Source organism: Hemibagrus wyckioides, linkage group LG02, assembly GCF_019097595.1.
Source record: "Hemibagrus wyckioides isolate EC202008001 linkage group LG02, SWU_Hwy_1.0, whole genome shotgun sequence".
In the NCBI taxonomy this organism is placed as follows: Eukaryota; Metazoa; Chordata; class Actinopteri; order Siluriformes; family Bagridae; genus Hemibagrus; species Hemibagrus wyckioides.
In genome coordinates, this window is record NC_080711.1 from 13,501,826 (window position 1) to 13,514,633 (window position 12,808).

Consider the following 12,808-nt stretch of genomic DNA (forward strand, 5'->3'; position numbering starts at 1 on the left):
AATTGTTGTTTTTCAAGGGTTTTGATTTGCCCCTTAGTCCCAGTGAAAGGAACTCTTAATGCTTCAGCATACCAAGACATTTTGGACAATTTCATGCTCCCAATTCAAGTTTGGGGATGACCCCCTCCTGTTCCAACATGACTGCACACCAGTGCACAATACAAGGTCCATAAAGACATGGATGAGCAAGTTTGGTGTGGAGGAACTTGACTGACTTGCACAGAGTCCTGACCTCAACCAGACAAAACACCTTTGGGATGAATTAGAGCGGAGACTGTGAGCCAGGCCTTCTCATCTAACATCAGTGTCTGACCTCACAAATGCACTTCTAGTGAAATGGTCAAAGATTCCCACAAACACACTCCTAAACCTTGTGGAAAGCGTTCCCAGCTGTTATAGCTGCAAAGGGTGGGGCAAATCTATATTAAATTCATGTGCATGTAAATATCTTAATGGACCTTGCTTTGTGCACTGGGGCACAGTCATGTTGGAACAGGAAGGGGTCATCCCGAAACTGTTCCTACAAAGTTGGGAGCATGAAATTGTCCAAAATGCCTTGGTATGCTGAAGCATTAAGAGGTCCTTTCACTGGAGCTAAAGGGCCAAGTACAACCCCTGAATTCAATGATTTGGAGGGGTGTCCCAAAACTTTTGGCAATATAGTGTATATTAACTGCTTTACTTGATATTGATCTACTGAATCTATTGACTCACTGCTAATGAGTAATTGATAATGTTGATGTTTTCTTCAGTGGCTCAGTGGTGTCTTCAGTAGCTTTAGTTTTTAATTATTAGTATTTTTTCTAGGGGCAATGGCACAGTGGGTAATGTTGCTGGCTCACAGCTTGAGATTCCCTGTTTCAATCTGTGTGTACTATCTCTCTGTAACCATGTGGGTTTCCTACTGCTTCCCTGGTTTTCTTCCAACTACAAACATGCCAGTAAGTTGAATATCTAAGAAGGCTTGCCTCTAGGTATCAAGGAGTGTGTGCATGGTGTGCTACTGGGGTTTCATACAGGGTTTAATCGCAGCCAGCATAGGTTCTGGTAACACAATTATCCTTATCAGAATAAAGTGGTTAGTGAAACCAAATCCCCCACCCCTTCAGAACCCCAATGGCAAGAGTGTGGATTAAAATAACAGACATTCCAAATCTACCTTTCGTTTGCATACACCTTTACATGCTCAAGGTTATATAATGAACCTTGTAAATCAGCCTTCCTTAAAATACCGTGTTCAAATAACTGCACAATGACACTCGTTTCATTCCTAACAAGGAAGATGCACATGTTTTTATTGACATTTCCTCAACTAGTCATTAAACATATAAAAACCTGAATGTCAACTTAAATGTTTACAAACTAAAAAAAAAATGTAGAAATATGTAGGTCACAAAAACCAGTATTATCAAATGCACCAACACTTGAGTTCAGCTAATTTCCTGTGTGTCTTCACATTGTTTAATACTAACAAAAGGGAACACAGTGATTACATGTGACTGAAAATGATTCCTTTGCATCAGGAGACAAACTGGATGTTTACAGGATACATTTCATGATAGAAAAATACACCTTGTAGTCTTGTAGGGCCATGCAGTCTTCTATGACCTCTGACCCTATGAAATGAGCTACTGATTGGCTGCTTCGCAAGCGTCGATCCAATCACTGTAGACATCCACAGGTTCTGAGAGATCTGAGGGAGAGGTTAAGGAAGAATGATACTCTAAATGCTGCAGATGTCTGGTTTTCTGAAAATTTGCTGCAAGACCATTTGATTACCCATAGTGCACTTCAAATGCAAATATTTAAGAAAGCATAAGCCATATTTTATACACCGATCAGGCAGATCATAAAAACCAGTGAGGAGAAGTGAACATCACTGAGTATCTGGTTACAGAGGCACTTGTCAGGAGGTAGAATACATCAGGCAGCAAGAGAACAGTCATGCAGGATGCATTGTGGGAAGAAAACAAGCTGGCAGATGCAGTGTGATGCTCTGGGCAATGTTCTGCTGGGAAACTCTGGGTCCTGGCATTTATGTGGATATAACTTTGACATCTACCACCTACCTAGACATTTTGGTGGCACCAGGAGGACCTACACAATATTAGGCAGGTTGTTTTAATGTTACGGCTGATCTGTGTATAATACTGAACAGACTTTCTGTCAGGTTTAAGATGTGCAAACTGACTACCACTTAGCCTGCACATCATTAGACAATTTCAGCAGCTAGAATCACACAAAGTGTTTACATTTTTATATTCTAGTCTCTTTTACAATCATAGTCACATCTACAATCATTTCCCAAGACTTGATTTCTTCAAGGGTGTTTTGTGTTTTGTTTTCTTGGCATCTTCTAGCAAATACTACTGTTAGGAATAAATTCTAAATGATGATACAAGATCTTAGAATCATGTCACATTACAAAACACAAGGCTTAAAAAAAGGCCTCACAAGGAAGAGGGTTTAAAGTTGGTTAAAAGGATACAGGTGATGGGAGTCTGGAACTCCTCCAAGCACACAGTACAAGATATTATACCTGTGTTTCGACTTCGTTCCCTAAAAGACAAGAGAAAAAAGTGCATTAAGCATTTTAAAGAAATATTTCATATTTTATGAAAGCAACATCATAATTTTAGCTCAACTGGAGTCATTATACTTTAAACAAATGTAATGCCTTGTTAAAATATTTTAAAAACTAAATAAATAATGACATGAAAGATAAAATGTGGGCTGGCCTTAGATGTGCCTTATTCGTAAGTGTACTGTGGTCTCAGCATTTTCACACTGCCGAAACACATCTATGTACTCGTCTACCTAGCCAGAACTGAGAAACCGGACAAAACTGTGCAGATTTTTAAATGCCATTTTTACTGTTGAGAAAATTACAATGGTAACTGATGTATTTGTCTGAATAAAAAATCTTATACAAAACCACTATATATGCAACCATAGTTTTTTTATAATAGGTTATAATAGGTTCATTCTTATTTTCTTGAATCCAGCATGCAGCAGCTGGAAGTGTTGAGTAAGACCCCCTTGAATACACTTAACATCAACCAAAGCTCAACACCATACAATAAAAAAAAATGTCTTTCCAGGTCTGGCTTTTTTTCCCACATCTTACTGCTATGAGTGTTAAAACAGTTGATGTTCATGTGGATGTGGAATTACATTTTAACATCGCAGGACTTCTCGTGGTTACAGAACGGGCAGGTAAACTGCGTGTCCAGATTTCCAGTCATTTTCTTCTTGGGAGGAGGCTTTCGCTTCGACTTTCTGCGACCCATTGATACCAAATTTCTCTGGAAAAGGATTTCTCTAGTAAGATTATACAGAAACACTAACACAATATAATTGTCACTACATGTTCTGAATATACACATGATCAGTCATAATAACATTATGAGCACTAAGAGGTGAAGTGAATAACTCTGATTATCTTCTCATCATGGCACCTGTTAGTGGGTGGGATATATTACGCAGCAAGTGAACATTTTGTCCTCACAGTTGATGTGTTAGAAGCAGGAAAAATGGGCAAGCGTAAGGATTTGAGCAAGTCTGACAAGGGCCAAATTGTGATGGCTAGATGACTGGATCAGAGCATCTCCAAAACTGCAGATACTGTTGCTCAAATTGCTGAAGAGGTTAATGCTGGTTCTGATAGAAAGGTGTCAGAATACACAGTGCATGATGGGTCAGGGCTGTTTTGGCAGCAAAAGGGGGACCAACACAATACTAGGCAGGTGGTCATAATGTTATGCCTGCTCTGTGTATTCAGCGGTTGTTGGGTGTCAGATGGGCTGGTTTGAGTATTTCAGAAATCTCCTGGTATTTTCACACAACAGACAAAAACAAAAAACATCCAGTGTGCAGCAGTACCACAGGCGGCAACATCTTACATGGAGATTAGCTAGAAGGGTCCACTCTTTACAACTGTGGCGAGTCTGAGGCTACAGTGGACACAGACTCACCTTAACTGGACAGTCAGAGATTAGGAAAAGATCACGTGATGTTTTTCAAACCTTTAGGCCTCGTTTATGAAAGCTGCACTGAGGGTTATTTTCCACATTTAGAGTATATGTTCATACAATTATACGTGGATGATTTTTTTTGCTGCGAATGAAACCTCATTAAAAAGACACAAGCAGCGGGATTACAAAGCTTGCACGTGCTTCTCGTTGTTATGGCAACGTTAACGTTACACCTTGCGCCTCGCACGCGCATAACTTTGGATCGCGTAATGTGCCTTTAACCCTAATTCATGAACTGTAAAGACACAGAGGGCCGAGCTAATAAAAGAAAGATTAGAAATTTAATAACGTTATTAACTACATTTTTTTTAACTAAAGCCCCGTGTTTGCCGGGAAAAAACATGCAGTTATTATAAAAACAGTCACAGAGATGAAGTTGTAGCAGATGTGTGTCTACCTATGTAGTCATAAGACACGCTAAATACCATATGCTAGCTAATAAGGACACTTTAAATACAGCTTATAGACTAAAAAGCACATTTTCAACTAAACTAACCGGTTCGTTTGAGGGGCTACATTTCAAAGTGTATTAATTAACAACGCATCAAATCCATGGCTGTATATTAGTTAGCTATCTGGCTAAGCTAAACAACATAACACAGAAACTGCACGGGTAAACCAGAGAACTGGAGGCCTGGCTAAAGCTAGTTAGCAAAGCCTGGAAATCTGCTTTTCATTTACATCAGCTATGGCTACAATAGTATGTGCTCTGCCACTGGTTTTGCATTATAAAAGTCACAAAAATAACTTAGAATTTCTTACCGGTTAGGAATTTACAAAGAGCACACACACAGCAAATAAACACAAGAGAAACTTCCGGGGAAATTCTTTCTCCGTTTAATAAAGCATGTGCAGTCGTTTACAGTGCTGTGTAGCGCCATCTACAGCCTACATCCTCCACATCCGCCAGAAACTTCGAGTACTGTTACTGACCATGTCCATCCCTTCATAGGCACAAGCTACCATTTTCTAATTCAGCATAATAATGCACCATGTCACAAAGCAAAGGTTGTCTTAAACTGGTTTTATGAACATGATAATGGTCTTCAGTAGAGCTCTGAGTCCATTAGAACACCTTTGGGATGTGGTAGAACTGGGGATTTGCAGCTTGAAAGTGCACCTGAAAAATCTGCAGGAATTATGTGATGTCAACATGGACTTGATTCTCAATTAAATGTTTCCAACATCTTGTGGAATACATGCCATGAAGGATTTAGTCTGTTTTGAGAAATTAGGGAGGCACCACTTAGTATTGGTATAGTGTTCCCAATAAAGGGTTCAATGAATGTAAATGTGTTGTTCTGAGAGATTGTTTTAGATCTATAATGCCTTTTTCTACCCCTATGGAGAAGTTTGATATTTTTATGGTGGTTAAGGAAATGTTTGGTATTTGATCACTGAGTTGATGACCGGTAGGTTCGTACTTCTTTGCATGGTGTTCGCTCGGCTTCAGTCCGTAGCCATATCTGTCTTATTATGCGTTATTCATTTGATTATGTATTGAAGTAGATTGGCAGTGAAGCACTTGGACTTTCGGGCTTCCATGCATTTTAGATTTCTGTTTGAATCTTGGTTTGGTTTGTATTTTTTGTGATTATGTGAATTTGTGATTATAGAGTCACCCAAAACAGGTGATGGCTGAGCTGAGATCACTGCATTGCCATATTAGAACAGGTTTGGGCCCAGTTCCAGCTCCACTGAAGACAAAGCATACATACACTATATTGCCAAAAGTTTTGGGATGTCTGCCTTTACATGCACATGAATTTAATATAGAGTTGGCCTGCCCTTTGCAACTGAAACAGCTTCAACTCTTCTGGGAAGGCTTTCCACAAGGTTTAAGAGTGTGTTTATCGGAATTTTTGACCATTCCACTAGAATTGCATTTATGAGGTCAGGCACTGATGTTGGACGAGAAGTCCTGGCTTGCAGTCTCCGCTCTAATTCACCCCAAAGGTGTTCTATCAGGTTGAGGTTAGGACCCTGTGAAGGTCCTATACACTCCAAACTTGCTCATCTATGTCTTTATGGACTTTGCTTTGTGCACTGGCGTGCAGTCGTGTTGAAACAGAAACTGTTCCCACAAAGTTGGGAGCATGAAATTGTCCAAAATGTCTTGGTATGCTGATGCATTAAGAGGTCCTTTCACTGGAACTAAGGGGCCAAGCCCAACCCCCTGAATTCAATGATTTGGAGGGGTGTCCCAAAACTTTTGGCAAAATAGTGTAGGTATGATACTAAGTATTCTACATTATACAAAATGATTTTTTTTTAAATGTACTTACAGATCTTAACGTACAGAACCAAATGCATCCGTAATTTATGTTATAGAGAGAACAAGTCGAAATATTTTAATCTTTTAACACAAAACGCTTTTACAGTACTCTGGCATTTCCCTGATATCACAATCAAAGGCGGAGCTTCACACAAGCTCCAGTTCTTCTATCCTATGGATGAACAATATGAGTCGTCTTTATTTAAATACAGGAGCCTGATTGGTGGTCCTGAATTTAGAGGCGTGTCTAAAGGAAAGGGAGCGTTACGCAACAAGGAAACGTACAGTATGGCTGCCAAATGAGCAAGTTGGAAGCTGAACACATTGAACCTGGAAGCGGAATAAACAAATCGGGTAAATAATTTGTAGTGTTTTTTGGTGCAACAAGGGGTGTGGGAGTACATAATGGTATTTTATGATTTCTAACTGTTTGGAGCCACGATCAATGAAGTCGGTTCTTTTGAAACAGTAAACGCGGTGAGATCAGAGGCTGGGTAGAGCACAGTGGTTTAAGCGTTCACGTTATAAACAAAACGATTTCATAACAGTTTGTATAGATGTGTGTGTATATATACATATATATGCTAGGAAATATAGGCCATTAGTAATTCTGGCGATAACATGCGTGTCATGCAGCAAGGCCTTATCTGTAAAAACACCTTATCTTTATTTGAAACATGTTCACTTGGATTACTTAGGCTGCATGTTGCACACACAATTTCAGGTCATACACAGAGTTCAGAATTTATTTCGGCAAACCCTGCATGCTACGACGAATATCCATTCCATATCCATATCCAGAAACGATTAAAGGCATAAAATAGAGTACATTTCTATGAGCAGTAATTGTGTGTGTGTGTGTTTGCTTCTGAACCTTTCAGCAACAGCCACTAAAAGACCAACTGCAGTGCAATTTTTCAAAACTCGTATCAAAGGCATGATCTGAAAGTGTACTGTTTCTTTTTGCATTATGTCATGTTCTATAATGTTCCTTCAGCGTGTATCCCCCGCCCTAAAAAGTTGTGAGGTGACGTGAATCAGGTGCCATGGCGTCATGAGGAGAGCGCGAGCATGGCGTTATGCTGGAGTGCTACACAAATCTATACAACACTAATTCGTTCTTGCCTTGAACTGATTCCTTGAATATTACTTGGCTGTCATTTGCTGGCAGGTAAATACTCTATTGAAGAGCGTCTTTTCTTCATGTCTCCAGCAGGGTGTGACAACAGCATACACCAATCAGTCATAACATTATGAGCAGTGAGAGGTGAAGTGAATAACACTGATTATCTCCTCATCATGGCATCTGTTAGTGGGTGGGATATATCTGGCAGCAAGTGAACATTTTGTCCTTAAAGTTGATGTGTTAGAAGCAGGAAAAATGGGCAAGCGTAAAGATTTGAGCGAGTTTGACAAGGGCCAAATTGTGATGGCTAGACCACTGGGTCAGAGCATCTCCAAAACTGCAGCTGTTGTGGGGTGTTCCTGGTCTGCAGTGGTCAGTATCTATCAAAAGTGGTCCAAGGAAGGAACAGTGGTCATGGACAGCCAAGGCTCATTTATGGAGGTGGGGATCGAAGGCTGGCCCGTGTGATCCGATCTAACAGACTGTTGCTCAAATTGCATAAAAAGTTAATGCTGGTTCTGATAGAAAGGTGTCAGAATACACAGTGCATCACAGTCAACAATGGGGACGTGAGCTTCAGAACTGGACCACAGAGCAATGGAAGAAGGTGGCCTGGTCTGATGAATCACATTTTCTTTTACATCACGTGGATGGCCGGGGGTGTGTGTGTCGCTTACCTGTGGTACACATGGCACCAATGTGCACTGTGGGAAGAAGGCAAGCCGGCGAAGGCAGTGCATTGTGCAATGTTCTGCTGGGAAACCTTGTGTCTTGCCATCCATGTGGATGTTACTTTGGCATGTCCCACCTACCGAAGCATTGTTGCAGACCATGTACCCCCTTTCATGGAAACAGTATTCCTTGATGGCTGTGGCCTCATTCAGCACCAATACAATATTAGGCAGGTGGTCATAACATTATAGCTGATTAGTGTATTTTCTCGATTTTTAACACCATAAGAGTCAACTGCATTGTGATTTACACACACTCACAGGGAGGTGGAGGCCGGAATTGAACCCCCAACCCTGGAGATGCGGGACCTTACCCAGTGATACTTGATTAAAATCCTGTGTAATGTCTGTTTTTCAGAAGTTTAGAATGGCCACTGAGGGAGAACCGACAGATGTGGTGAAGGTGCTTCACCTATTGGTCATGGCGTTTACATGGGGCATGCAAGTGTGGGTGTCATTCATTGCAGGTAACAACATCCTCATCCTTCATCATTGTTACTAACAACTACACCAGTCCATACATACTAGAGTTAGATATTATGGACACCATACTAGATTATTATGGTATTGCTGCTGGCAGTAATTGTGATTTGAGATGTGTACTGCAATACCTAAGAAGCGACATGGTTAAAGTTAAGTCTGTGATTTACAGGGACATTTATGAACTGCAGTCTTGTATTGCAAAGACCATAATATGTTGTGAAGTCCTAATTGACATTGGTTTGATACATTTCTTTCAGGGTTTGTGTTATTGTCCAAAGTCACTCTGCACACGTTTGGCTTAGTTCAGAGCAAACTTTTCCCCATGTATTTCTACTGCTTGCTGGGCAGTAACACAGTCAGCTTGGCCATATACGCTGTCTACCATCCCAGAGAGCTGCTGAACTGGCATGAGACTACACAGGTGAGCACAGCTCTGGTTCCTTCAGGATGTCTGTGAGTCTTTAACAAGTCTTAATTTGTCTAAAATTATCAGTTTCCGATTAAAGACTCTAACTAAAGTTGCTTAGGTAGTTGCTTCTAACTTAAGTTACTAAAGTAGTACTTGCAAGGTGAGCGCTGTTAAAATACTGTAACAAAGATTTATTTTTTCTTGTCTTCCACCCCCCATTATTGTTCATTCATTCATTCATTCATTCATTCATTCATTCATTCATTCATTCATTCATTCTCTCTCTCTCTTTCTCTCTCTTTCTCTCTTTCCCCTTTTCCTAGATAATTCAGTCCTAACACACAATTCTGTTTTTTTGACAGATGGCACTGTTCTTTGTGGCTGTGATCATGGCAGGGTTGAACGTGCAGTGGTTCAGTCCAGCTGTCATTGAGCACTTTCTGGTGATGAGGGAGATCGAGCAGGAACATGGTCTCGGTGGAGAGATCGGCTTTTCCACCAACAGAGAGCGCTATGTCAAACTCCGTGAGCAGGATCCAAAATACAAGGCCCACAGAAAGAGCTTTTACCGCTACCACGGCCTGTCTAATCTGAGCAACCTCATAGGCTTTGCTTGCATCACCGTCAATCTCATCTACCTGGCACTTAATTTGTCTTCACTATAATGTTATTGACCAAAAACATACAACCAGTTAGTAAAACCTGTACATGTATGTTTGATACGGCGGGCCAGAGCAGAACACACCTAATTCAGTTCTGAACAGGAATTCACTGAACACAGCATAAAAATGATATCTTACCATGTAAAATATGAATATTCTCTTGTTTTGACATGTTTTATATATAAAAAAATGTTAAGCCTATTTCTAGACATATTTTAAAATGCCTTGTTCCTAGAAACAAGCAAAATGATCTGCCAACAGAAGACAGGTTTAAGCTTGTGACTAGTAAAGATTTTTAGAATTTTGATGGCTTTATATTTGATTCATTTGATACAAAAATCTCATAATGTAAAATATTTGATAGCTTTTATTTTGTTCAAAATATTTATACATGCTAAAATATCATTTTTTGCATTGAATTATCCAGACCATGAGGGTATTTTTTTCTGTTTGGGTTTTTTTCATCGACTATTATCTCCTATATCCTATACAACACTATACATGAAAATGGCACAGATAATTGTACAGGTACGGTAATAACAAGTAGAAGATGATGGACCAATCAAATGGCTAAATCATAAAAAAATTAAGCACAATAATATTCTGAATACTACAGAAATTTGGACTATACAAAGTGTTGATTTACTTTTATTACATTAATTGTGTTATGTTACTGTGATTTTCACTATAGCACAGCTAAGAGTAATGGGTTTGCATTATACAGCTATACTATCTGAAACTTATAAATATATGCAATATTAAAGCTATCATAATCCATAATTAGTTCTCATTAATGTGAAAGCATTTAGTTAATGTGACAGCAAAACCTGATTTCATTTATTTTCAACTGCATTTGGAGAAATGAGCACATTTCCTGAGAATATATGAGGAGTTAGTTTGTAAATGTTTTAGTGTTTTAAAATTGACATTAATTTGAATTTGTATTGCATGTATAAAAGTGTTATTTTATATGAATGAACCATAAATCTGCTCTTTCACAGTTCACAGTGGTTTGGCATATCTCTCTCTGTATTAGAAAAATAAACAATATAATATAGTCATGATATACAATATGCTACATTAAACAAAATGAATCAAAAATAAACAAAGATAATCATTAGTTGAGCATAAAACACCACAGTCATTTATAATGGTGCTGTGGAGTCAAGTGTGTGTCAAAATATTAACCTCAAAACACAAAAACCTTTACTCTGGCTTTTCCCTAGTCTCTGAAATCAGAAGTGCAAACTAATAAAGGGTGAAAAACAATTGGAACCCATTAAAAAAATTCAGACACACAAGTTTACGAAGGGAAAACAACCTAGAAAGGATTACAAGCATCTGAAATCTTTTTGCATTTCTTGGCAACTTTTCAGCTCCACTTGCACCGGACTCCAGCCTCTAGTTGAGCTATAGGACATATCCTCATATGCTCTCATTCTGACAACAAATGGAAGTGAGGGAAAGGTAAAGCTTGTTTAGCAGGACTGGTCAAATTCTAATAGCACATTTCAGAGCGGAATTGAAACCCTTATGACTTTGCACCCTCTCTGCTCGAGTTAAGTGACAGTGATTTAAAGTCATTGTCTATGCTATACTTATAGGTTGAACAGTTCAAAAATTGACTTGAGGAAAAGTCAGAATAATAGTCTAGGATATGAGAAACGTCTGTCTATATGTGGCCCTGTGATGGACTGGCGACCTGTCCAGGGTGTACCTCTGCCTTTTGCCCTATGTGCGATGGGATAGGCTCCAGCGGACCCCCGTGACCCTAATTAGGAATAAGCGGGAATAGATGATGGATGGATGGATATGAGAGACATGTTAAGACCAAAAAGAATGGCACACAGTTACCTAACATAGCGATAACATTACAATCTTCACAGGAATACCACCAATTAAACTGACATACCATCATTTATGCATTCAGTCCTGCTTTACAGCAAACTTAATTAGCTACAAAACAAACAAACAAACAAACTTAACAAGCTAACCAGGCCTGTGTAGGTTGTGTTCATTCGATTTTTGATTCTAAATTGAAAAACAAAAATTGAATTACGATGCCTTATTCGTTTTTTTTTTTTAATTTAATATTAAACGCAGAAAAAATAAAAAACGCTGTTTTATTGTTTCTGAACACATGAAAAAAAAGAGAAAATGGCTTGTTTGTTCATTTTTCTCTATTCGTTTAATCATAATAAGTGTAGTAACTCTCACCAAACATGAATGCCCTAAAGTGCATCGTATTTCCATTATTGAAGAAAATCACAGCTCCTGGTGCATATAACAAAGTGGTACAGTTGTGGTTTACATACACCAGAATGTTAATAGTTTCTTAAAATATGAGATGGATAATATAATTTTTGTTGTACTGCCTTGAAAAAGCTATTTCACAAAGTTTACATACAGTCCACAAACCAAATTAACTGATTTTATCAGCTTGATTCTTAATACCAAGCATTATTGCCTGCAACAGCTGTATGAATGTGTTGTGGTAGTTGTTTTGTTTGTACTAAGAAGTTAAACTTACCCCTGTTCTTCAGAACTGTACTCCAGGTTCTAGACCTTATACACATTGGTGATTGTGACAGTGTGACTTTGGAGATCCATCTTTTTACAGTAAAGACATTTGAGGCACTCACATTCAACTACTACACTAAACTCTGATCATGCTGTTATAAAATATCATGTTTTCACAACAGTTCAACAGTTTAAACTGCAACTACTTAGATTAATGTTCTTCTATTTTCACAATCACAGAACCACACAGTTGAAAGGATGTTAGCATCAATAGAATGAACAAGCTTGGAATGAACACATTTTTATTAAAGTAACAATGATTAAGAATGGTCAATATGACTTGAACTTTTGTTACTCCAGGCAAAGGAATTCCCAATGTTTTGGCAGAGGGTGGATGTAAGAAGAAGATCTTTGAGGAACTGTTGCCACATGCCAATGAAGCAGCTGATATTTATAAGACTTTTATAAATTTGGAAGACATTAATGAAGCTACTTTTATTACTTCTTGTAGGCCTTGAGCAGCCAGCTTCTTCAATTCTTTTAAACACACCCTGCAAGCCATCATCTG

General features: G+C 38.8%; 2 protein-coding genes across 2 annotated transcripts; one reads left to right on the forward strand and one right to left on the reverse strand.

Moving 5' to 3' along the window:
* Nucleotides 1–1,262: 1,262 nt before the first annotated feature.
* On the reverse strand, nucleotides 1,263–4,933 carry elof1 (elongation factor 1). The gene is made up of 4 exons (XM_058411985.1): nucleotides 4,797–4,933; nucleotides 3,175–3,305; nucleotides 2,489–2,559; nucleotides 1,263–1,693 (listed from the first exon to the last, which is right to left on the reverse strand). The coding sequence occupies exons 2-4, from the start codon at nucleotides 3,288–3,290 to the stop codon at nucleotides 1,629–1,631; spliced, it is 252 nt and encodes an 83-aa protein (XP_058267968.1). The 5' UTR covers nucleotides 3,291–3,305; nucleotides 4,797–4,933; the 3' UTR covers nucleotides 1,263–1,628.
* A 1,618-nt stretch (nucleotides 4,934–6,551) lies between these two features.
* Nucleotides 6,552–10,723, forward strand: LOC131343074 (transmembrane protein 205-like). Its single transcript, XM_058374487.1, has 4 exons — nucleotides 6,552–6,663; nucleotides 8,525–8,633; nucleotides 8,907–9,070; nucleotides 9,421–10,723. The coding sequence occupies exons 2-4, from the start codon at nucleotides 8,534–8,536 to the stop codon at nucleotides 9,721–9,723; spliced, it is 567 nt and encodes a 188-aa protein (XP_058230470.1). The 5' UTR covers nucleotides 6,552–6,663; nucleotides 8,525–8,533; the 3' UTR covers nucleotides 9,724–10,723.
* Nucleotides 10,724–12,808: the final 2,085 nt, after the last annotated feature.